At 32.4% G+C, this 27,330-nt stretch overlaps 2 protein-coding genes across 2 annotated transcripts; one reads left to right on the top strand and one right to left on the bottom strand.

Moving 5' to 3' along the window:
- Positions 1 to 1,159: 1,159 nt before the first annotated feature.
- Positions 1,160 to 16,576, bottom strand: LOC140436996 (alpha-ketoglutarate-dependent dioxygenase alkB homolog 7, mitochondrial). The gene is made up of 4 exons (XM_072526207.1): positions 16,363 to 16,576; positions 14,490 to 14,683; positions 14,217 to 14,390; positions 1,160 to 1,428 (listed from the first exon to the last, which is right to left on the bottom strand). The coding sequence occupies exons 1-4, from the start codon at positions 16,451 to 16,453 to the stop codon at positions 1,171 to 1,173; spliced, it is 717 nt and encodes a 238-aa protein (XP_072382308.1). The 5' UTR covers positions 16,454 to 16,576; the 3' UTR covers positions 1,160 to 1,170.
- A 579-nt stretch (positions 16,577 to 17,155) lies between these two features.
- On the top strand, positions 17,156 to 22,712 carry LOC140436997 (peptidyl-tRNA hydrolase 2, mitochondrial-like). The gene is made up of 3 exons (XM_072526208.1): positions 17,156 to 17,447; positions 17,550 to 17,712; positions 17,827 to 22,712. Exons 1-3 carry the CDS (start codon positions 17,301 to 17,303, stop codon positions 18,030 to 18,032), a joined length of 516 nt encoding a protein of 171 aa, XP_072382309.1. The 5' UTR covers positions 17,156 to 17,300; the 3' UTR covers positions 18,033 to 22,712.
- The last annotated feature ends 4,618 nt before the right edge of the window (positions 22,713 to 27,330 follow it).

A 27,330-nucleotide genomic window follows, 5' to 3' on the forward strand; every position in this document is an offset into this window, starting at 1 on the left:
TTGAGAAGACCGGAATTTTTCCATTCAACCGAAATACATTTAATGAAGAAGACTTTTACAGTTCAAACGATAATCAAACTCAACAAAATAATAGCCAAGAAGGTCTTTCACAAACTATTCAAGAAGATTTACTGGAACCCCAACCAGGCCCTTCCAAAGAAAACCAGATATGTGAAAATACCGAAAATGTTTCATTCAGCGATATCTTGCCATTACCGAAAGAAAAAAAAAAGATATCTGTTCCGAAGAAGGTCGGAAGAAAAAAACAAAGATCCAAAATATTAACCTCAACGCCTTTGAAATTAGAACTCGAACAAAAGGAGCTTAGAAGGAAACAAAAAATGGAAAAAGAAATTGAAAAACAAAAATTTTTAAAAAAGAAAAATAAAACTGCAAAGAGAAAAGTACTACAATCTTCAAGTGAAGAGGAAGATTCGACATCATATAAAGATGATGAATCTGATAACAATGACGATATTAATACCGACGATTGTAATGAAGGAGAATCTTGTTTAATTTGTGGTGAGTTCGGGAAAAGCGAACTTTGGTTCAGTTGCATTATATGTGATTTTTGTTAATAGGTAATACTGTTCGCCATTACCCTTCTCATGTTTATTATTACCCGACATTTCGGGTAACAGCGAACATTTCGTGAAAATTTTTAACTGAGTTTTTTTATTATTAAAATTTTTATTTTTTATTATCCAATAACAAAAATTAATAGCTATATTACTGTTAGCCACTCTGTAGTGGTTTCCGAGTTTTCAACATTTTTATATTTCAAATAAACAATTATTTTCCTTAAGTGTTCGTAATTACCCGTCGTTTCCCTATTTTCCATGAAATATCTTCTTTTATTATTCTATAATTACGAATTTTAATAAATGTTCTTATTTTTTGTTTTTACTTGTGTTAGGTATATTTAATGATTTCTTTTATTAAGGACTCGACATGTCCATTTCCCCCTGCTATAAACTTGTTTAAAAATTTATATTTATGTTTGTCCTAATACCACTTTATATAATACCACGTATATCGAGCATGCTTCTCATGCAAAACTAATTTTTGAATATCTCATAATATAAAATTGAAAATGCCTCGAAATTGAATTTTTTTTAATATCAATTATAACAAAAGATTAATAACCAAATAAAACAAATTCAACATTAACTATTTATTTTCCTTATCTGGTTCATTTCTACATATCACAGATATTCTTCTATCTTTTAATACTTTCTCACCCTTAAAAACACTGTTTTCGTTACTTAAAATTTCATGTGTATAGTCATAACGGGCGCAGTTCTTCATTATATACAATGATCGTCTCTTCAGAAATACGTCAGCATATAAGTTCTTCTTTTTATCATGTACCAACCTCATAACGCTATCGCTTAAAAGACTTACTCCTGCTATGGTATCGCCACAAAACTGCAACAATTTTTATAATGTAATATACAGAAATATAGTAAAGGAAAAAGTCAATGTATCTGATTTATCAAAATGTGCATAAGCATTTACTGAACGGGAAGAAAGAATTGTGGGAGAAAACAACTATATAACAGAATTAAATTTTGTAGAAAATATTAATAAAAGCACAAAACTATTTAAAAATATAATAATGAGGACAAATTAAATATAAGCCTTTTTCTTGAAGGTTTTAGGGCGTGATATCAATTTAATGGTATATTATGCAAATCTATTGTAGTAAGGTTTCTTTAAAGGCGCGTCAAATCTCTTTTTTTCTGTCACTGTATGTAGAGTCTTTTTGAGTTTCAGATGATTGCTCGTCAGTGTTGATTTAAATTAAAATGTTAAATTAAATCTTAGTATTTCACAGTCATAGTCAGAATTATCACAGTCCTTAGACTTCCACCCTACCACTGCGAAATAAATCCAATTGAACTCATTTGGGCACAAATGAAAAGTTACGTGGCTAGAAAAAATACGTCATATAAAATACAAGCTGTACGTGAATTGTTAGACGAGTCTTTACAACATATTACAGAACAAAACTGGAAAGATGCAGTAAGACATGTAATAGAAGAAGAACAAAAAATGTGGGATCTTGATAACATAATTGATGCGACCGTAGAGACACAGCGCTAATTATTAACCCTCAAGACGACTCAGATTTCGAAGTTGATCCTATTTATTGTGAATAGTTTTATATATATATATATATATATATATATATATATATATATATATATATATATATATATATATATATATATATATATATATTTATTCAGGGATTCTACAGTATTCACTGCCTTCCCTCGCTCAACCGTTTCCATCTCTCTCTGTTGTTCCATTCTCCATCGATTAGGCCTCTCTTACTCATGGCGTCGTCTACTTCGTTCCTCCCGGATTTTCGGGGTCGTCCTCTTTTCCTCCTTTCTATGGGGCTCCATTCGGTTATTCTCTTTATCCATCTGCTGTCACTAGTTCTTCTTACATGTCCATAACACTTTAAGTCTTTTTTGTTCTATGTATGTTAGTATGTCTGTTTCTATTGATGTTCTTTGCTTTATTTAGTCATTACTTCTCCTATCCTTATGATCCAATTTTCAGCCCCATATGTCATAATACTCCGCACTAATGTTTTATAAATCTGTGTTTTTGTCTTCATATTTAGGTGTCTATCCCACCATACTGAGTTAAGTTGTCGGATTGCTGTTCTTGTTTGTCCTAATCTTTGTGTAATTCCTTCCTCTGTTGTTACCTTTTTCGTGATTATAAACCCCAAGTATTTGAATTTATCCCTTCCTTTGATTGGTACGTTGTCATCAATCTGTAGATCTTCTATGTCTTCTTCACTTGTCGATAGGAACTCTGTTTTCGCGAGGGTAATATCTAGGCCAGCCTTGGTATATTCTTCTTGTAGTTTCTTCATCATGTAGCTGAGGTCGTCTTGGTCTTGTGCAATCACTACTTGATCGTCTGCAAAGCTTAACGTATATAGGTATTCGTTCCGTACCGGTATTCCCATGCCTTCGCATTTTCTTTTCCATGAAGTCAAGGCTTTCTCTAAGTATATTTTAAATAGGGTTGGAGATGTGGAACAACGTTGCAGGAGCCCTTTTGTTGTGGTGAAGTCTCCTATGATTCTTGTTCCCATTTTAATGGACACTTTATTTTCTTTATACAGAGCTTCTGTAGTTTCTATGAGTTCCGTCTGTATTTCTAATTTGTACATTGCCTCCCATAGTTCTGACCTTGGTACAGAGTCATACGCCTTTCTTAGGTCCACAAATGCCAAATGTATATCTCTATTTTTTGCTTTTTTCTTTTCCAACAGTTGTTCCAGTGTGTATATGTGGTCTATGCATGATCTTCCTGCCGTGAAGCCTGCCTGATCCTCCCCGATTTTGCCTTTTATCGCTTGCTCTATCTTTTCTCGCAGTATCTTCCCATATAATCTTCCTATTGATGATATTACGCCTATTCCTCTGTAGTTTTCACATCGTTTTCTATCTCCTTTCTTAAATATAGATGTCATATATGCCTCCATCCATTCCTTTGGGAGCTGTTCCCCATTTATGGCTTTCTGAAATATCCATTGTATCATCCGGTGTAATTTTTTTGATCCGTATTTTATAAGCTCAGGTGAGATGCCTCCAGGTCCCGGTGCTTTCTTATTTTTGATTGTTTTTATGGCCGTTCTCATTTCTCTATCTGTTATTTCTATTTCTTGTTGTGGGGATCTGCTTCGTCTTCGCCTGTTTTCTTTTCCAATGAATTGTGGTCTTTGTTCTGTTAACAGTTCCTTGTAATAGTCCTTCCATTCTTTGTCCTGTATATTTCCCAATTTAATTTTTTCTTTTGAGTTTTGTTTCAATCCTCTCGGTACTTTCCATGACTCCGAAGTTCTTGTACCTCCTATGTATCTTCTTCTTCTTCTTTTGTTGTGTTATTTGTTTTTTCACTTCTCTATCTTTTTCTCTATATTCTCTATAAATTTCGTCGTTGTTTGTAGTCAGCCATTTTCTGTATAGTTGCTTTTTTTCTTCAATTATTCTTTTTGTTAGTTCATTTATTTCATAATAGTGCTGTTTATTTGTTATATATGTTCTTTTTCTCCAAGGGCTTCGAATGCTGCTTGTTTTATACTCGCCTTTATATGCTCGTATATTTCTTCGATGTTGCCGTATCTAAATTCTATTAATTTTTGGTCTAGACGTTGTTGGTATAGTTCTCTTATTGATTGTTCTTGGAGTAGTTCTATATTGTATTGTTTTTCTCTCATAGTGTTCAACGGTTCTTCTGTAGAGGGGGTCTTGTAATGTTTCCAATTAATGCCCATTTTTGCTGTCAGTAGTTTATGGTCCGTTCCGCATTCTGCTCCTCTTCTGACTCGCACATCTTTGATCTTTATTGTGGTATCTTGTTTGATTATTATGTAGTCTATTATCGATTTCAGCTTTCGTGTTTCTTGCGTCCATGTATATTTATCAATATTTTAATGTCTGAAGAATCCGTTGGTGATTTTTAGGTTGTTTAGTTCGCATAATTCAATCAGACGTTCTCCGTTATCGTTTTGTTCATCCTCTCCAAATCTCCCCACTACTTTATCGTTTTCTTTCCTTCCAGTTCTGCCGTTAAGGTCTCCTGTTATAATTATCTCCACGTTATTCTTAATTAGCTCTATTTAATGTTGAAGTTGTTCCGTGAAATGTTCTTTTTCTACTCTCGGGGAATCATCTGTTGGTGCATATACTCAGAGTATCACTGTCTCTTTACCGTATATGTCTATATGCATTTTAATTATTCTCTCGTTGATTGGTTCCCATGTTGTAACCCTGTTCTTCCACTTATTTTTGATTAGTATTCCCACTCCTGTCTTTGCTCTACATTCTTTATTAACTCCGCTCCAGCAGTGGATATGGTCTTCTATTCTTTCCGTTCCATTTCCTTTCTTTTTGGGTTCTGTTGTTACTAGTATGTCGATGTTGCTTTCTCTAAACTCCTTGATCACTTCCGTCTATCTTTTCTTCGTTTTGATTTTTGGTTGAGCTTTGATAAGACTGGGTCTACCGAACTTTTCGCAACATTTCCCCGCCCCCCACCCCATATCCGATGGGGCTCCCTCTATCAGAGGTGTGGATTTCCATCAGGGGATGTGTTTCCGTATTTGACTTTTTCATCTTGCGATTTTCGTTCTTCTTGCCCTTATGTTTTTCTGTGTGGTAAGTTGCTAATTCCTAACGCCACAACCCCCGTTTGGAGGACCTATTCTTTAGCAGCCCATGCTGCTATTCTTTAGATCAGACGCTCTTGGTTCTTCCGCCCTCTCGACCATTGTGACTTTATCAGCCATCCTCTGCTCTCGAGACCGTTGACCGGTTTTCACCTGTACCCCAGACAGGGACCCTCACAGGGTGCTATCAGCTAGGTCAGCTGAACCCTGGTTTTTTTAGAGGTGTTACTCCTCTATCCCTCCTCTTTTATCCGGGCTTGAGACCGGTTGCATCAGTTATAGAGCTACCCAATTCATCCCATACCAACCCAGGCAGAGTTGGATAGTTTTCTAATCGTAATTATATAAGGTAAGTAATAGTAGTTGTAATCGTAAGGTATTAAAGGGGCAAGGTATTAAAGGGAAATGTCGCCTGTCAAAATGTTCAACGTGTTTCAAATGTATCTATTTTTTTTCAAATCCTGAGAAAACTAAAAAGCATTTTTAAAAAATTTTTTGCATGCAATATTTTCAATTAAAAATTATACTATATTTTCTCTTTTATTTTCACCCCTGTTACATAACATATCAAAATAAACATTGTAGAAGTTTTCAGGGACTTTCTGCCCTCAGTAATAATGTAATCTTTCATTCTGAGTTTAAATTTTTCAAAAATATTTATTAGTTTTCTCCGGATTCGAAAATAATGGATACATTTAAAATACATTGAAAAGTTTGCCAGGCAACATTTGGCGCCTTTCCCCTTAATTAAATAAATGTATCTTTTACAAATGGCAAGAAACTTTTTATTTTTGAATAAAATAAAGAAGTTAAATAAAGAAGAAAATACAATTTACATAAGTACAATTTAAAAAATATATTTATTTAGTTCAAATAAATGTTTCTATCATATACTCTACGACACTGGTCGGTCATCTGTAACCATTCAAAATACCTTCGTAATCGGATTATAAGATTTACTGACTGGTTGACTGTATTGTATTCCTTCAGATACAAGGTGGGTTAGTCGAAAACATCTTAAACCGTCAGTTTCAGGTTGGTTTTTACTATTATATCGTATTACCTATCCTCTCTGTATTTCAGTTCTCTAATTAGGGTTAAACTTGTAGTGAGCTATCGACTAATTGTGAACCGATTATAATTAACCTGTTTGGAACAGTAGGGCAAGCACTTGATATTATTAGTCTTTGAACTGGAGACACAAGTCTTCTTATTTCTACTTGGGTTTCTTTTATATTTCCATTTTTGTGGGAATGAAGAAGTAAATCAAACGTTATTTTTAGATGAAAGATATATTCTATTGTTGGCAGTTCTGGAAGCGAAGGATACATTACGTGTAGTGATGAGAAGGTCATGAACGATTCGTTCACAAAGATCTAATATTTTCGAATACCCGTGATTGATACAATCACATTCTGTGACCCTATCGTTCGAATGACCCTATGAATCATGTCTATGAATGACGCTGTCTAGTGTTTACGAAACGAACTGTGTGATCGCGACACGTTGCTCGGTCAAATTAATGCATGAAACGCGAACCGCAAAGAATCGTTCAAACGCTGATTTCAGTTTCCCAGAACGGTGAAACCTTTACGCTGCAAAACTGTAAATTATATTCATTCGAATTGTCGAGTCAATAGTTCCGTAGTCTGTTCTATTTATAAATTTATAGGAAATAAAATCCATTTTAAATGTTGCATTATCATTCATTCATGAGCATAACAATATGGAATTTGTAATTTTACTTAACTTTTTTAAAAGTATTTTTTTATATTTTAATGATTTCTGAAGATGATTTGAGAAATACAAATCTTAATGTCAGCCTTAAACTATATTTCATTCTTAAATTTATAATAACAATATCGAATTCTACACGTAACCAACAATATAATTAAAGTCGTTCTAATGAACGAATCTGTATGAACGGGTCCTGCATTATCATTAATTCATAATACTCTCAGAAAGATTCGTAAACATATCAATATTAAACTCTAGATACTTGACCTTTACACAACAAATTTAATTTGTCGTTCATATGAACTGATCTTTATGAACGGACCATTTTAATGAATGACCTGGAAGACCCGAGTCAGCGAAACGAACCAGGTCTTCCCATCACTAATTACGAGGACCAACTAGTGAACCGACGGCTATGATATAGTCATGTATTTTAGTTCCTTCAATACTGGAAAGCACTAAGTATAGCTTGTTCTTTTGTTGAATCTTCGAATGTGTTGACAACACTGGAATATGAGACGTGAGACGAAATGTGAGTAGTATTCATGGTGTTATTGGAAGTCATGGTTGATTAATTTCAAGTCCGGCCCTGTCACCGGTTCGAAAATCTGTGTAGATCCTGACCCAAAACTAATTCTGTTTCTATTTCTTACTTTATAGGTTATATTAATATTGATATAGATATTATGAGGTAGATTTTGTACTCTTATTAAGTTTCCTATGTTGACTTGGAGGTAGCACTATAACTATGTGTAACAAAAATACAAAAATAATTTTTATCTTTCGTCTTATCATTTAAAAACTGATAATTTTCAGAACCGCTTATTGATACACTTTGTTTCACACTTTCTGCATTATCCTTATTTTTACATATTTTAATTATTTTAAGTTTTATTTATTTACTGATATAAGAAATCTTTTCATCTAAGTCATGTTTTGTGGATAATTTGGTTTTTTAGTCTTATTATTTTCTTGTTATTATATATGATTACTTTATTTATACAAAAAATAAGCTGTATTTTGAAGATTTCTTTGTTGTTTTATTAGAAAACGAAATATAAGCAGATTTTTCCTTTAAAAATTTTATTATTATTATTATTATACATAAGCGAGGGCAGAGGAACAAGTCTCTATTAATCCCAAAAACAAAGAAATTTCATTAATAACCTACTAGTAGGTAACAAAATTACAAAAAAATAAAAATAAAATTACAATTGTTGGTTTAAAAGAAAAACAATATTTTAACTATAATATAAAACGGTCAAGTCTGTTTTTGAACGAGTTGGTAGAGGGAGCAGAGACAATGTTATCATTAAGGTTATTCCAGCACTCAAAAACTCTATTTGGTAGAAAGTTCTGTCTTGATCTTGTAGAAAACTTTTCTTTCTTTAGTTTAAACTGATGACCTCTGAGGCGTTCATCTTGATTTATGGTAAACATTTCATCGAGATTTCCAAAATTGAATTTTAGTATTTTAAATGTTGTAATTAAGTCTCCACGTTGTCGGCGAAGTTCAAAAGAAGTTAGGTTAGCCATACTAAGTCTTTCTGCATAAGAAGATCTTCTCGGTCCCAAAGTAATTCGAGTGGCTTTTCTTTGAACTTTTTCCAACAAAGTCTTGTCTCGAACCAAATCAGTATACCACGTTGGTCCAGCATATTCAAGTATGGGTCTTACGTAAAGAGTGTAAAGTTTACAGAATGATTGCATTGAAACTCTCGAAAAACACCTCAAAAAATTTCTGTTAATTTTATTTGACTCTTGTTACTATAAATCGCTAATATTTAGAAATATATGCTCTTATAATTATCTGAATAATTTCTTAACATTGTTTACACACAGTAGATCTGTGACCTCTCTGTTTTCAATAATATGTAGAAATAGTAACACATGGGGAAAAATGTTGTTAAACATTGGATATTGTTGGATTTTAAAAGAGAGCTGACAACGCCGAATTTATTTTAATCATCCTACTTGAAAATGAGGGTGAATGGTTACCAGTGCACTGAAAAAAGTGACGCTCAAAAACAGAAAATCTTCCAAATCTTCAAATCTAATGGTATGGATATTCGAAAATGGAACTCTAATAATTTGGTAGTACGATATTTTATCATAATCAGTTAATCAACTTCCAGTACGAATCAGTACGATATTTTATCATACCCAGTTAATCAACTTCCATTAGTAACTGTTGGTAAAAGATCTATTCTCAGTTCCATCTCTCAGCTTTTTGAACGACTAGGTTTATTATCTCCATTAACTATAAACGCAAAGATCCTTATTCAACAACTTTGGCAATTACACGTATCGTGGGATGAATCTGTGCCAGCATCAATTCACACAGAATGGTGTACATTTCAAAGAGACTTGAAGGTAATTACTGAGCTTAAAATACTCAGACTTGCTTTAATCAAAGATAGAAAGTTCGTAGAATTGATAGGATTTGCAGATGCTTCCGAATCAGTATATGGCTACTGTGATTATCTTCGTTTCACAGATTCATGGGGTAATTTAATGTGTCACTTGCTTTGTGCAAAAACCCATGTGGCTCCTTTAAAAATGGTTACTATTCCAAGATTAGAACTTTGTTTAGATTTACTTTTGGTTGAACTAGTGGATAAGGTAAAATCTTCTCTACACTTACATGAGATAAAATCTCATATTTCTCTGATTCTACTATAACACTTTCTTGGAATAATACTTCCCCCCACCTCTTAATGGTTTTTGTAGCAGAGTGGCACAGATTCAATCCTTAACTAAAACTACCAATTGGAGATACATAAATACAAAAGAAAATCCCGCTGATTTACTAACCCGTGGAATTTCCACACTGGAGCTGATAAATCTCGATATTTGGTGGAATGACCACAAATGTCTGAGCAGCTTCGATTATGAATCAAATAAAACTTTTATACCTTCGCCTTATGAGAATCTCCCAGAAACCAAACCCAAAGTTTTAATGACTAGAAATTGCTAAACTCAATTATTACTCCATACTTCGAAATCTTCAAAGGGTATTCCCTTATATATTGCGTTTTATTCATCTTTGTCGTTCCAGTTCTTCCAACAAGGACTTAGGTCCCTTGACATACGAAGAATTGATAAACCCCTTAAAACAATTAACCCGCATTTGTCAACAGGAATCCTTTCTGGTAGAAATTAAATCATTAAAAGCCAACAAATTGAATCTCTCTAATGGCTTGTTTCTTAAACCCTTTTAGATGATTCAGGTACTGTAAGAGTTGTGTAGATCCCAATTAACTATGATACAAAACATCCAGCTATTCTTCCGAAAACCAATCATCTCACAAAATTCTATGTCGAATCTAAACATATTTCTCTTCTTCATGCTGGATCTCAACTTGCATTATAAGCAATTGAAGTAAAGAATTCTGGCCTATAAATGGTCGAAATTTGGTAAAATAAATCGTTCATTTGTATCCGATGCTTTCGTTTTTAACGCTAAAACTGTTACATACCTGATGTTTGATTTACCTATTGATCGAACGTGACCTTCTTGTCCATTTTCGATATATGACACTAATTATGCAGTAATTGCAGTAATGCACTAATTATGCCCATTTACGTAACGCGATAGAAAAACTGGTAATTATTAGGTGCTAAAATGTTATATTTGCCTATTTGTTTGGTTAGTACAAAAGTTGTACACTTAGAACTGGTCAGTGACCTTATCACAGAATGTTTTATAGACTCGATAGTCGCTTTATAGAGCGACGTGGTATTTGTAGAAATTATTTTCAAATCACAGTACCAATTATAGCGGTTCAAAAACTAAAATAATTTTTTGAAATCAATGGACTACCTAAGTCTCACGTCACAATGGGAGGGAGTTTTAAAAACCTTTCCAACCATATCTAATTTGTGTGTATTTGTCCCAAAAAAGTTTTATATAAATATTGTTTTTTTTTAATTGTTTGAAGAATAAGGACTTTTGGTTATAAACATTCATTCTGTGTGATTAGTATTATTTGTTGTTCGTGAATTCGTGAGGTAAGAATATCAAAGTATTATTAAATCATTGAATTTATTTACGAAGTTGAAAAACGTTTAAATTAATGTTTTATTCTTTTTTCGTTATCAGTGATTTTATTCTGTTAAATACTAAAGATATTCGTTTTCTCATAGTTTAAGTTATAATAACACATTCTGTGGAAACCTTTCTATCAAATTGCCATAATCAGTGTTCAAAAAATGTTTTTTGAATTTTGTAATAGTTTTTGAGTTTATTTTTTAGATCTGGGCATATAATATCTAGTAAACATGTGTTGAAGATATCCAGTATTACTGAATTTTTCAGTAATGACAAAAAAACTACTATTAACTATTTAAACTACGAGAAATCGAATATATTTAGTCTTTTAGGGGATAAAATCTCTAGTACTTAAAAAAGATTAAAACAATATTAAAAATGTTCTAACTTCGTAAATAAAAATAATGATTTATTGATTAATTTTGAAATAAACCCGATAAAATAACAAAAAATACCTTGAAATGTAGTAAAAAATAATTAAAGTTTGAATGAAACCGTAACATAACCTTAAAATATGAACATTCATAGTAAATATCTTAATATTTTGGTATTCTTACCTCACAAATTCACGAACAACAAATAATACCAATCGCACAGATTGAATGTTAATAACCAAAAGTCCTTATTTATTCTTCAAACAATTAAAGAAACAAATATTTACAACTTCTTATGGGACCAATACGCACAAATTAGAAATGTTTGGAAAGGTTTTTAAAACCCCCCACCCATTGTGAAGTCAGAGCTTAGGTAGTCCATTCGAACGAGATTCAAACTAAGCTCAGTCAGGAAAGGATTGACTGGCGGTTTACTACGCATAATTCTCCGCACTTTGGCGGGATTTGGAAAACCGGTATTAAGTCGATTAAGAATAATTTGGGCCATAGCATCAGAGAAAGGATTTTAACCTACGAAGAGTTCTCAACCCTATTAACTCAAATAGAGTCTTGTTTAAATTCCCGACCAATTTTTTCCCTACCTGGTGATCCTAACGATCCTAGTCCTCTTACAGCTGCGGAATTTTTGATAAGAAAATCACTTTTCTCTATACCAGACCACAGTTGGCCTGGTGTCAACGAAAGACAGTCTCAATAAATATCAGCTGATCCAATAAAGCTTCAATTATTTTAGAAGAGATAGTTATCAAAATACATTTCACAACTACAATCCCGAAACAAATGGAAGAAATCACAGAAATTTGCAAATGACCTTTCACATGATGGTGTCATCAGTAGTGCAATAGTGAAAACTGTAACTGGAGTTATTCATTGTCCAGTACTTAAATTATGTACATTGTCTTGTTCTTGCTCATTGAAGACATATATCAGCCTTCAAGGGAGGCAGCTATGTTAAATATTGAACATTTCCATTTTAAATAAGACATGAAAATGCCGAATATATTTTAATCTTTCTGTATGAAAATGAGGGTGAATGGTTACCAGTGAAGTGAAAAAACAGACGCTTACAGACCCTTCACCCTTTAAAACCCCTCAGCGACCACTGGTTGATTTTTTAACCACTTATTATTTCTCCGTGTAGGATTAAGTTTGTATTCTAAAAATAACCAGATATCGTCGAGATACTTGCCGGCAACGTTTTCAGTTGAAGTTAACTACTGGCGCGCGTTATAGTGTATACTCCTACCTCGCCTGCTACAAGTGGTCGAAAATCTGCCTCTGAACGTCTGCAGTTATCTATTATTTGTTGTTTTGGTGGATCGTCCTTGTTGCTCCAGTTATTATAAAAAAAATTGTTTATAAATGAAAAAAAGGCAAGTATACCTAAATAAATATATAATTATAATTGATGGATTCAACCGTTACTTGATGGAAATTCATTTTATGTAAGTCAAGACTTGAGAAAGGCACTCAAGTTTTATATATAATTTATAATAACATATAATTATGTTATCAAAAAACAATCAAACAAAAAAACCAATCAAACTGGGAATAAAAGTATGGGCCCTTGCCTGTTCCAAGACTGAATAAATGCTTTTATTTCAGATTTATCAAGGAAAACAAGGTACAATGCCAGAGCCACACCTGGGAGAGAGGGTTGTTTTACAACTAAGTGAGCCTTACTTGTATAAGGGATAGTGTGGTTATTTTGACAAATATTTTTCCTCATTTTATTTATTAAAAGGTTTATTAGAGATGAACACTTTTGGATGCGGAACTTTCAGGGTTGATAGAACATATTATCCAAAAACAATACTGAAAACAGACAAGATGATGAAGGTATGGGATTCAAATTTTGCGCAATCAGGGAACTATCAGTAGTAAAGTGGAGAGATAGAGGAAGAAAATCAGTAAACGTAATAAGTTCTATTCATAATCCAGGAGTCATAACAAAAGTGAAACGAACAAACAAAATAGGACATCGAAAAGATCAGCTGTCCAGAAGCTAGTGCTGAATATCATTTAGTTATGGGAGTAGTCGATAAATTTGACCAATATCACTCTACATATTCAATTTCTTGGAAATCACAAAAATGGTGGGTAAAACTATTCTATTATTTAGTTGATTGTTGCATGGTGAATTACTATATTTTATATAAAGGGTCGGTTCCTGCAAAAGAAAAACCTATCTGATACTTAAAATTTCGAACAATTCTCGCTGATTGCAGTGAGATAATGGCAGACTATAGCAGTCGAAAAAGAAGGGGCCCAACTGCGACAGCAATTAAAAAAATTGGAGGAAGAGGTGTCTCCAAAGAAACTAATATTGGAAAAACATGTGCATATTTTGTAGCATCGCAAAGAAAGTGAAACGAAATCGAATTGTTTGCCACAGATGTGAAGTAGCTCTCTGTTTAGAATGCTTTGCACCGTTTTATGAAACATAAGAAAATGTTTGATATACTGATTTTTTAAGAAATAAATACTTTTGTTCATTACTTTTTATTCTTATTTTGAAAAACAGAAGTGGTCGATATTTTGACTAGGATTCAAGCATAGTGTATTGCCCTTGTGTATAAAGTTAAAAAAAAGTTTACAGTTCTTTTGTGAATGTAATTGGTAAATTAAAAAGCCTTAAGTGCCATAAACAAATGTATAAATACAAAACAAAAACAATACAAATTTATTTGAATTAAATATATCTAGAAGTGAAACAATAGAAGAAAATAAAACCTTTTAGCCTATCAGTATGTACAGATTACTTAGCATAAAAAGTAGAATGATATTTTATTTCCTATTAGAAAACTATGCCCTGTATTTTTATTTAACTTACCCTTACTGCATCTATGTGTGGCTTGATATACCCCTTTTTCTCTAAATCTAAAATATGTACATACTTAAGTTGAGCTGTAGCTGGTGGAAAAGCAATATTTCTCACTCTATCTATTATTTCATTATTTGCTTTATTCCAATGTAACCTTTCTGTTTCTCTATACCCATGAATGGCCTGCAATTTTGAAATAAATATGATATTTTCGCACAATAATGGATTTGATAATTGTTACAATTAGTAAACAGAATATATTCTACATTTAAAGTCACTTACATCATCCCAATGATCAAATTCATATCTCATCCTTTTTAGATATGGCTCAATTTCATCCAAAACTGATTTTTCTTCTTGTCCGCTAATAAAATCATTATATACAGTCATACTTTTTACTAAGCTAATGGCTAGTTCTTCATTTTCATCTAAAAACTCTTTACACAAACTGAAATAGGGTGGGATTCGATCTAGAACTATAATTGAATGCATAGGATTATTGCAAATCAATAAAGATATAAAACATAATAGAACATTGCAAAACTTATAAAAACTTATATGGGCAGACATATTCACAATGAAGTACATTATAATAAAGAAACAACAAAGTATTTTTTAAATAGGATAGGGCAATAGCCACTTAAATTTTAAGAGCATATTTTTAACACTGTAAAAACAATTTCAACAATAACAATCAATTCAAACAAACAAACAAGTCAAATCTTTTTTTTTAATGGCTTTGGATTGCTTGATCTATTTGCTAGAATATTAAGTATAAGGATATTAAGTATGTACATACACACACATATATACACTTATGCATACACATATCTACAGAGGCATTAATAATAAAAAACAAAAATGATACAAAAAAAGGAAGTGGAAATATTAGATTGACCAGTAGGCATATTCTTCATAAAGGGCCCTAACCAACTTAAATTGATTTATAAATAAAAATTAGACAAATAATATTAAATGCTAATGCTAAATACTAATATTAAATATTAATTTTGTTTCACAGTGATAAGACATAAAATCAGTTCAACACCTAAGAGGTCTAGACCCTCTTTGTTTGTGTGTATGTATGTTTTTTTATATTATTGTTTTTTCTTTGTTATTAATAAAGCTGACACAACATGATAAAGCCAATACAAGTAAAATTTTCCTATTAGTCCCTTTTAAAAATTTCCAGATGCTTTGTTTTATTTTATAGTTTCATTGAGACAAATATAAGAAAGAAGCTTGATTATGTGGGAAAGGTATTTGTTCTAGTGTTATAGTGTACATCAAATACTTAATTTTTGTAAAAAGTATACTTAATTGTAAAAGTTTTAGTCTATAGAGGTATGTCTTCACAGTGGCATGATTAAAGTTAAAATTAACAAAGATGGAATAGATATTTCTATTAAGGTAACTTCTGGGGGCAAAATTCTCAGTATGGAAAACAGGATGAATTTTGGTATAGAGATTGTTGCTTCTATTTTGTTTTAGGCTTTTCTTGCAACTAGCTGTTAGATCATTTCTATCTGGCCAAGTTATTTCTGATCCTTTTAAGATTGACTCTTTAGCAAAATAATCTGCTTTGATGTTATTGGAAATACCAAAGTTTCCCTTTACCCAGACAAAAGTTACTGAAGTATGTTCTTTCAGTAGCTTTAGTTGGCTTTCTAAAATTTTAGAGACAAGACCTTTTGTATATACTTCAATGTTTATGTGAGTTTTCTAAGCGAATAATGCAGATCTTGAATCTAACATAATTACAACCTGGTGGTTAGAAATTTTTTGTTGATAGCTCATTCTAGAGCTTGATAAATTGCAATTCTTCAGAGTATATGAAATATTGTTTATTGAACTTGAACATTATGGATTCCAGGTGGTCTGGAATATTATGCAATTAACTCATAAATCTCACTGGAATGTTTTTAATGCAAATTAATAATACAGTTCACTGGGATAATAATGAATCCAATTCAGTCGCATTTGTTGATATAAACTTTAAATACAAAGTAAATAATTTATAACAGAAGCACAGTATATTGCTAAACTTTTAGCATTAAGCTGTGTCAGCACTATCTAAAAGTAATTAATACAAATGTAGTGAAGTAAATATGAAGTAATTATATTCTCTATAAAAAATAATGCAATATTCTCTTACTTTGATTGTGTATTTCTAGAGTGGAATTGAAACGTAGACTCTGGTAAAAACGTGGACATTTTAAAGTATTTTTCAAAATAATTAAGTACATTTTATCATTTTTCACAAATATAACTTGCCTAACTTTAAATTATTATATAAATATTCAAGCAAAATATCTGAACAGTATATCACAATATCACATATATTTTGGTTTAAAATATGACTTTTAATTCTGCTTCTTTTAAATGTTAATAAAAATGTCTTACATAAACTCCAACACAGTTCCATGTTCCATGCTCCATGACCACAGCAGCCACCTAAAGTAACCAGTAACTTTAGGTGGCTGTGTTTATCACAGATTGTTTGAAATCTGAGATGAGAGACGTGACTCAAACGTGCTCAAACCCAACTCAACCCAAAGAAATGCGTATTCTTTGCTTTGCTCAAACTCTAGCACACTCCAAGCACAAATCACCTACCTTATTAGTGGTTTGTGATTCCAAGAGCTCAAATAATTATAATGCTTAGTGGCTCAACCAAATTTCTGTGGAGGTAGAAATGTCTGTATCAATGTACACGGAAATACAATATTTTAAACCATTTAAACAGCTCCAGCGTTAAAATGATAACACAAACCTCGTACAAAAGAATATAGACGCTTATATCGTCTATAAGCGTCTATATTCTTTGCTCGTACATTCACATTCGGAGGAACTAGAGATATGAGATATTTGATATTTATATGTACTGTAAGTATATCTCTATGAGAAACAAATTTTGTCAGTGGCTAAATATGCTCCCTGTCGCGGTAATTGTGCGAATGAGATGAGGTGAAAGATGAAATATCTGTGAATGGAAGCATATGGAAGGAAATATGCAATCAAATGGAATATTAGCCATCGCCATCAGTTTTAAAAAGTTAGTGTGTGCCTGATCTGATACAAAAAAAAATAAAAATGGGAATTATAGCAAGCAATACCCTGACAATTTTCACTGCTGGTACCTTCGTAGGAATCGGAGCAACGTATGCCTATTTTATTCTAAGATGTAAGAACAAACCTAAGGAAGAAGCTTGGAAAAATGGAATGGAGCAACGATATGAGGTTAGGAAATTTATAATTTACAAATTATGAAGTATTGTGCAATGTTTAAATGAAATTCAGTTCGTATTTTTTTATCAATGACTGAAATATGTGTATTTTCAGTTTGGAGATGCAAAAGATGAATATCGGCTCATATTGGGTGTTAGAAATGACTTGAAAATGCAAAAAGGAAAAGTAGCAGCCCAGTGTGGTCATGCAGCTGTAGCGGCATATGCAAAAACTCAGAAAGAGCGGCCTAAAATTTTACCACTCTGGTTAAAATACGGTAAATTACTACAATTAGTAAGCTGTGGTTTTGTTAAATTTTAATTCACTCTATCATAATCCGAAATTATTTGTATATAAAACTTTCATCAATTAATTTTAATTGTATTTTTAGGTGGCACAAAAATTGCTGTTCGTGTAGACAGTGAAGAAGAGTTACTTTCATTATGTAAAAGAGCAAAAGAACTTAATGTCTTAACAAGTATTGTAAGAGATGCTGGACAAACTCAAGTTGCCCCTGGGACTAGAACTGTAATTGCCATAGGCCCAGCACCTAAAAGTGTTTTAGACAAAATATCTGGACATTTAAAACTTTATTAGATATTGATCTATTAATTTAATGTAAAGTAAATTTTGGTCAGATAAATTAAACATCAGAGATAAGAATATATAAATCTGTGATAGAAACAATATTTAATATAAACATTACATTTTAATAAAACAAAAATATTTATCTTACCCGCATGGGAAACATTAGACATTTACATTTATGACATGTAAACAAAAAAGTGAGGTTATGCCAGTATGCCTAGATTTTCAGTTGTTTTCAGCAATATCATTGATTGAAGTAATATAGGAAGTTGTAATGGATTTTGAATCAATTAGTTTTATCCCAAAATTAGCTTTTGATTATTTATCTGATGTTAATAGGTGTTACAAAGAAAGAGGATCTTGTAAGTTATTTTCAAATCTTAAAATAGTATTCATGTTTGTATTATATTTTAAAACAATTATGCTTAACTACTACTGACTAATAATGATCAATAGGAATGCATTTGAATGGATGGTTAACACTAATTTTTCGCTTTCCTTGAAGTAGCTAATTTAGAATGTTTAGGTTAATTCATTAAACTCCATGTTCCTGGAAACAAGATCAGCCTATCAATATATTATTATACCTAAAAACAGGCAATGATTGTCTAGGCTCACATCAAATAAAAAAAGAAGGTTGCACTTTAGACTCTTACAAGTTGCTCTTTTATATGCATGGATATGTTGCGGTATGGAAATGGTTACTTAAAATAGTAAATAGATGCTAAGTAATGTTGAACTTACATACAAAATTATCAGCTTATGTATCGGAGTTTTAAACTATTGAAATCGAATCGAATGTAAAGGTGCATTTTCACAGCTCAATCTGAGTTGATCGATTTGGATCATTCAACCATAATTTGATCTCTGTGAAAATCAAATAGGTTTACATGACAGACGATACAAGTTGAATTAATTGTAGTACAAAATAACGTCACATATAATTGTTAATGTAGGTGTGCAATTCGGGAAGAAATGGCTAAATCAAACAAAAAGAGAAATAAATGAAGGCGGTGGACCTGATCAAGAATTGTCAGATGAAATACCCATGGTGCATCATAAAGTCTGTTCCAAGAAATGGTTTCGCAAGATCCAGAGACTTGTAGAAATCATCTAAGAATGGTTAATGCACATTTTAAAGAACTTAAGAATAAACTGCAAAAAAAAATAAAAAAAAAAACTATGTACAAATATTTGTGAAACATTACCAGCACGGCTGAAATTCCAAATTGCTCCTTAATTCTAGCCCCTGGCGACAGCTATGTGTGACTTGAAGCCTTGTATCAGTTACCAAAATGTTCAATATCTCTACACCATACGACAGACATCGATGAAATAAAAATGAATTTCAAAAAATGGACATAAGGTTAGAAACGCTATGAATTGCATAAGTAGAACAACGAAACAACCTGTAAATATATTCTTCAACGAATTAGAACCAGCAGAAAACAAAGACATTTACAAACTGACAAATCTTCAAAATAGAGCTATACAAGTGGAACCTCCAAAAATAACAAAAGGGATCACCCAATGCATGAGATGTCAGCAATATGGCCACTCAAGATAATGCTGCAACAGACCATTTGTGTGCGTCAAATGTGGTGGAGAACACAATACGTCAGCCTGCAAAAAAAGTAAAGATACCCCTGCTAGGTGTGCTTTATGTGATGGTGCCCATCCAGCCCACTACAAAGGATGCCAATTCTATCATAACTTACTCAAGCCAAACAATGCCAACAATCATATGAATATTCAACAAAACGCTAATAATACAACAACTAGACCTACAATGCGTACAGCAACATCAGTGCCTCTAACCCATTACCCAAAACAATCTCAAGGCAGCTATGCTAATGCAGTAAGAAATAGTACTGAACAACAATCAAACATTAATGACATGATGAAAAAATTCGTAGAGGAATTCAAAAACATGTTCCAACAATTACTACAACAAAAGCTTCCAAAGCACAAAAATGAGGTTGAGTTATTTCTACTACACAACAAAATTGACATTCTGTTAATAATTGAAAGCAAGTTCACAAGTCAATTTTACTTCTCACTACACAACCTATTCCTCAAACCACCCAGACAATACACCCCACGCTGGATCAGCTATTCTGATAAAAAATACTATTAAATCTGCAGAACTACCAAAGTATGCTGAAAATTGCTTGCAAGCTACAGTTATTAATGTCGGTATGAGGTCTTTTGCAGGGGGAGACTTCAACAGCAAACATATATTATTTGGATCTCGTCTCACAACAACTAAAGGCAGAGAACTAGTAAGCTTAATACATGAAAACAACTACCACCCTTTGTCAACAGGCTCTCTTACATATTGGCCTACGGATCCAAACAAAACACCTGATCTGCTGGATTTATTTATCACTCAGGGCATCTCTCCTGCTTACATGGAGGTCATACCGAACTATGATCTCTCATCTGACCACTCCCCAATTATAGCAACCATCAGCAGCTTTATAGTCTACAAAACGCTACACCTGCAAACAATACAGGTAGCAAAGCCCAATACATCCCAGCTGAAATTAAAAAGTTGGTAGGTGGAAAGCTAGGACCAAATGGCACCAAACCCATGCCCCAGCAGACAAGACTACATTAAACAGGCTAAGCAATCAACTAAAATCCAAACTTAAAGAGGCACAAGAACTGTCATTTACAAACTACATAACAAATCGAAACCAGTACGATAACTCAATATGGAAACCAATCAAAAACTCAAAAAAACCCAAGACTCCGGTACCTCCAATTAGGAACGAACATGGACCAACACTACAGTGGGCCAGAAGTGATGAAGAAAAAACAACGCTATTTGCCGAGCACCTAGCTCAAGTATTTACTCCCAACAACGACGCTCCAGATATTGAAATTGAAAGGGACATAAATAACATTCCAGAGAACATACTAGTAATCAGACCATTAACCAAAAATTAAGTTCAACAAGAAATCCAATATTTAAACATTAGAAAATCTCCTGGGCTGGACAAAATAACACCCAAGATGATGAAGGAACTACCAGATAAAGGAATCATACTGATTACTCTCATCTTCAATGCTATTCTATGATTAAACTACTGACCAAAGCTCTTTAAAACCGCTGAAATAATCCTAATCCCAAAAGTAGGAAAAAATCCAAACGAGGTTTCATCATATAGGCCAATAAGCCTACTACCAGTCGTATCCAAAATACTTGAAAGGTTACTGTTACAAAAAATTAACTCAGACCCCAATACGGAGGAATGGATACCCAACTACCAATTTGGCTTTCGAAAAAAACACTCGGCAATACAGCAGGTTAATAGAATAGTACACACCATCACACCATAAATTCTGCAATGGAAAGCAAACACTGCTGCACAGCTGCTTTTCTAGATGTTAGTCAAGCCTTTAATAAGGTTTGGCACACAGGCCTGATTTTCAAAAGCAAGAAATATTTACCCATCACGTACCTGAAACTGTTAAAATCCTATCTGAGGGGAGAGAATTCCGAACAAGAGTGAATGAAAGTAATTCCAATAATTTTCTTATAAAATCTGGTGTTCCACAGGGCAGCGTTCTTGGACCAATATTATATGTGCTATACACAGCAGATCTATCTTCCACTAATGAAACCATCACTGGCATGTTTGCAGATAATGCTGTCATCCTTGCAGCCGACGAAAATCCAATTATAGCATCTAACATTCCACAGGTACAACTGAATGATATCGAGACATGGTGGAGAATTAAAATGAATGGAACAAAATCAGTCTGAGAAGAGACCCGTGTCCCACTTTCACCCCACTTTCACCCACTTTGACCCGTGTTTCACTTAACAATATCCAACTTCCCCAATCCTCTAGCACTAAATACCTAGGAATACATCTTGACTCAAAACTCACCTGGAAATAACATTCTTAAGAAGCGGAAACAAATAGACCTAAGAATGAAAGATCGAAACTGGTTAGTAGGCAGGAAATCGAAACTGAACCTTGAAAACAAAATCCTTGTATACAAAACCGTCATAAAACCTATCTGGACGTATGGAATCCAACTCTGGGGATGTGCGAGAAAGTCAAACACAGCCATAATTCAACTACATTCAGGAATATGTACTCATGTTTGTGTAAAAAATTGCCGGTTTTGGATTTAATGTGTTTTAACTGCAAAGAAGCAACTGTTGTAGAAGTAAATCATATTCCGCTACACGAAAAAACTACAGCTGAGCTTTTTGACTGGGAAGATGATATTTCACTATCATCAATAAGACACCTAACCAAGTGCCTGTCCGTGGGCAAATTTGTTGTTTGCAGATTCACTTATGATAAAGAAACAAAACAAAACCAAAAAACATTTCGTTGGTGTTATTCTCGAGGTCAATGATGACACTTCAGATTTTATAAGATGCTTAAGGAAAAAATGAAATGAATTTGTTTTTCCAAATATTGAAGACAAGAATGTTGTTACATTTGAAAATATTATTTGTGTACCATAAGCTCATATTAGGCGGGGACGTTATAGTTTTGGGGAAACACTTTTGGAAAACACAGCTTTTTTAATGTTTTCACAAAATTTGTCATTTATGTTACTTTAGCTCACTTATGTTACCACTTTTCATAGATTTATAAGTCCATTTTTAATTGGGAACGTATTATTTGTTTTTATAGATAAATAAACCATATATTTTTAGTAGTTTTACGTTTATTTAGTGCGCGTTTATACTTCCTTATTTAATCGGTAACATATATTACTGTCATTTATGTTACGATCATAATAATAAAAAAAACAAACAAAAATTATTATAAAATCTCACTGCTAATACTATATTTTGTGGTCTCCTATTAAATTACTTTTGTCTATCGACAAATTTAACAAGAAAGAATTCTTTCTATTTTTTCTGGTTCAACATTTCAAGTTATCTTGGAATTACCCATATACACCGTCCACCTTATCCAAAAGGATAATCGGTTAAACTGACATTTTATTCAAAACTATAATCTCAAGAGTTCATCAGCGCTCTGGGCCCCTGCTGCGAGGTCCCAGAGAATTGAGTCAGATCTCCCATTGCTCGGGGTGTTACACCTCGGGATTGGGTAGTCGCAGCACAAATCTCTATAGCTTCCCCTGAATAGTGTCCCACCAGCACGAGCATAACGACTTAAAAGTTTTTAATACTTTATGAGTGGAAGTAGAAGAGTTTAGGAAACGAAAACTTAAAAAAAAAATGTGAAAAAGCTGTCATCTCCATTTTCTACAATGTGTGCTCGCTAGTGTTTTAAAATTACATTTTCATCTTTTTTATGTGTATTTAAATATCCTCATTTGTGTAACGTACATTTTAGAGGGTTGTCTCTGAAGTTTTTCCTAATTGTGAAAAAGAATCGAACAAGTTTCAAATAAGGTGTTTTTCGAAATATTCGCCTGCTGCATATGCTCAAACCAATTCTGGAAACATTTTCTTCACCCATTCGATGTTTTTCTTCTTCAAATATTCACTTATTTGACTTGCTATATTGGAGCTCATACTGTCGCGGTGAAGAAAGATGCGATGTTTTTTGTTGTTTTTCCTTATTTCAAAGACCGTTTACAAACAAATTGTTGTATACCTACCATTCAGCATTCAAGCAAGCAATTTAATTAAACCCAGCGTGTGAGACATGTTCACCCCTAAGAATTACGTTCGTGTGTAATAATTCATTAGAGCGAGGTATTGACTCGACACCGCGCTCCAATGCTCCAGACCATCCCTTTCCCCCCTATAGCACTCTGATGCACGATAGGGGCACAATTATCAGCCAAATGCTCTTCATGTGTGAGTCCTGGGTAATAGAAATCCTTCATGGTTCCCTAATCGATTTTAAATTCAGGACAGCATGACGTGCTTTATTCCTATTACAATTCAGCATTAACAATCCTCTAATCGTAAAATTTTCGTAATGTGCCCAGTACAACCGAAGAAACATTTATAGTGGAATTCGGTTTTTTATCAATCAGTATCAATCTATGTGTGTGTGTGTGTGTGTGTTTGGTTTTATGGCACTGGAACTAAGCCAATTAGCCAGAACAAATGTGTGAAAGTTATAAGGAAAATGCTTCAGTTAAGTATTAATTTTCACTTAATGCGTATCTAATATTATCTTATATTTAATGAACAACACATATTATTATACATTATACTCAATATTTATTGATTATCCTTATAATGTAACTGTATTTTTTTTAACTATATTGTTTGATTTTTGATTATTATTGTTTTTTTTATTTTTTTATATTTTTTTTTATTTTATTTTTTTTTTTTATTTTATTATTTGTTTTTTTATTTTTTTTTTTAGTTTTTTTTTAGTTTTTTTTTTATTAATTTTGTTAGTTATCACAAAGGAGATTTAAAAGGAGAGCTAATTTGCCGAAGGGTCGTCTCGGCGGGGTTTTATAACACGGGGGAGGGGACCCCTGGAATGGATACAAAAGAGTGGGATTTATGTTAGTGTGCTTATAATTTAAATTTACATTTAACTGTATGTACATAAATAACCTCATATACTCGTATATCTTTAGTTGCAAGTAAGCTCGATAAGTTAAAAGGTGTGTCTATTTTTAATTTATATAGATTACTAAGTAGTGTAGAGATCTCTTGTTGAATAGAAGGGCATTCTAATATAATATGTTCTAAACTACCATGTTTTCCGCATTCGCAATAATCTTCGTTATGGATACCTAAACGGTGTTTATATTCCGGATACATTGCATGGTTACTTCTGATTCGTGAAATTGTTTTTATAAAATTTCTATTTTGTACATTAAAAAACCATGGTTTTATGTTTAGTTTTGGAAGCAACAATTTAAACTTTTTCCAGAGTTGGATTTTTCGTATTTTAATCGTCTCCCCTTCTGTAGTAGCCCTTTTTGCTAATCTATCTGCTATCTCATTATATTCTATCCCACAATGACTTTTTACCCAAGATAATGTAATTATCTTTCCATTTTTATTCAATTTTGTAAGTACTTCATATACATCTTTAATTAAATCGTCATACTGGTCGGTTATGTTAATATTTTTTATCTTTTCTAATGCACTTCTGCAGTCAGAGAATATTACTATATTAGTGCCGGATAGGGATCGAGCATAGATTAGTGCATTTTTAATTCCGACTATCTCTGCAGTGAATATTGACGATCCCTTAGGCAGTTTATACAGTCGCTTTATTTTTTTATTAACATGATAAAGAGCCAAACCGGTATTTCCATTAATTACAGAACCGTCAGTAAAGATGTAATCATGATTTTCCCATTTATGATGAATTTTATTAAGAAAATATTTATTTAGTAATTTTTCTGGGAGTCTAGGGTAGTCATCGATTAAATGGAATACAGGGCGCATATCGTAGTGTTTAAAAGACGTGAAGTTGTTAATAGTTAATATATTGTCCTTAATTTCTGGGTAGTTATAATAACTTTCGATCAATAGAGGAGTTTTTTTATATTTTCCAATATCGATTTGTTAAAACCTCGATAGTTAACTGATGAATTGTGTGTGTAAGATTGTCATTTTTTGCGTATATCTTAAATAAGTTTTTATTACTTAAGAATTGTCTCCTTAACTGAAGTGGAGGTATGCAACTTTCCGCCTCCATAACCACTATGGGTGTAGATTTCAGATACCCATTACAGATTTGTAGACATTTATTTTGGATTTGATCAATCTTTTTAAGATGACATTCAGAGGCCGATCCATATAATACGCACCCATAATCGATTATTGACTGAATAAAAGATTTATAAAATAGAAGACAAATATTAGGATCTGCCCCCCACTTACTATGGCTGAAAACTTTTATGATGTTTATAGCATTTTCAATTTTAGATGTTATATAATGAATATGAGATTTCCAGTTAAGTTTTGTATCTAGAGTAATACCTAGATACTTAATTGAAGCTATTCATAAATTATTTTCTGAAATGGAAAATCCGTTATTCTTTACCCACTTTTCTAATGAATCTGAAGCTACCTCTAAATTTTGATGACATTTTTCTATATTTTGTTCTGCCGTATAATATATACATATATCATCAGCATATTGTAATGTTTTTATATTCCTATGGAATATAGTGTCCAAGTCAAATGAGTATATAATGTACAAAATAGGACTTAATATGCTGCCCTGAGGAAGGCCAACAGCAGCTTTTTGAGGACCTATTAACTTGTCTACTGTACGAATATAAATATTTCTCTCATTATACAATTTATAAATATTAAAAATAAGTAGTTCCGGTAGTTTTAGCTTTTGCATCTTGTCCATTAAAATGTCTATTTGAATATTATCGTACGCTCCTTTTATATCTATGAATAAGCAGGTTGTTGAAAAATTGTGTGAGAATCCACTTTGTATGTCAGTAACTAGAGTAGTCACATTATCTAACGTTGAACGATTTTTTCTAAATCCGAATTGGTTTTTGGGGTAATAGTTTATTGAATTCTAAAAAATGTTCTAGTCTATTTTTAATCATTCGTTCAAAAGTTTTTAATAAACAAGATGCCATAGCTATAGGTCGATAAGAATCTGAATTATTAGATTTTTTCCCAGGCTTTAATAAAGGGACTATAATATAATCAAGCCAATCATTGGGAATTGGTATTTTATTAAACCATATATTATTATATATATCCAACAACGCATTTCTGCCGGACTAAGATAGATTAAATATCATATTATACTGAATTTGATCCTTTCCAGGGGATGTATTACAATTTTTTTTCATAGCTCTATTCAATTCATACAGGCTGAAAGGCGCTGTTAAATAATTATCTGAATTTCCAGAGAAATCATATACACAAGGTTGCAATGGTTTAGAAATGCAAACTTTTGGACATAATTTATTTTGAAAATCCTCTATCCATTCAGCACTTGATTCTATGTAATGTGTATTGTTTTGTCTTCTATTTTTATAACTATTTACTTTTTGCCAAACTTGTTTCATAGGCGTGGTTTTATTTAAGGATTGACAATTATTTTCCATGATTCCGATTTGGTTATTTTTATCGTTCTTTTTGCTATCGCATCAGCTCTTTTATAGTTTATTAAATTTTGCAGGTTTGGATTGTTTTTGTATATTATAAATAAATGTTTTCTGTTATTAACTTTTGCCTGACATTCATCATTCCACCAGTGTTTATTTTTTTTATTTTGCTTATATTTATATCTCTGTGGTATTGATTTTACAGCTGCATTATTAATTGCATTAATAAATTGGCTGTAATTAGAATTATTATCTTTATTTATAAATTGTTCGTCCATTTCGCTTTGAAATTTAT

Source organism: Diabrotica undecimpunctata, chromosome 3, assembly GCF_040954645.1.
Source record: "Diabrotica undecimpunctata isolate CICGRU chromosome 3, icDiaUnde3, whole genome shotgun sequence".
Taxonomy (NCBI): Eukaryota; Metazoa; Arthropoda; class Insecta; order Coleoptera; family Chrysomelidae; genus Diabrotica; species Diabrotica undecimpunctata.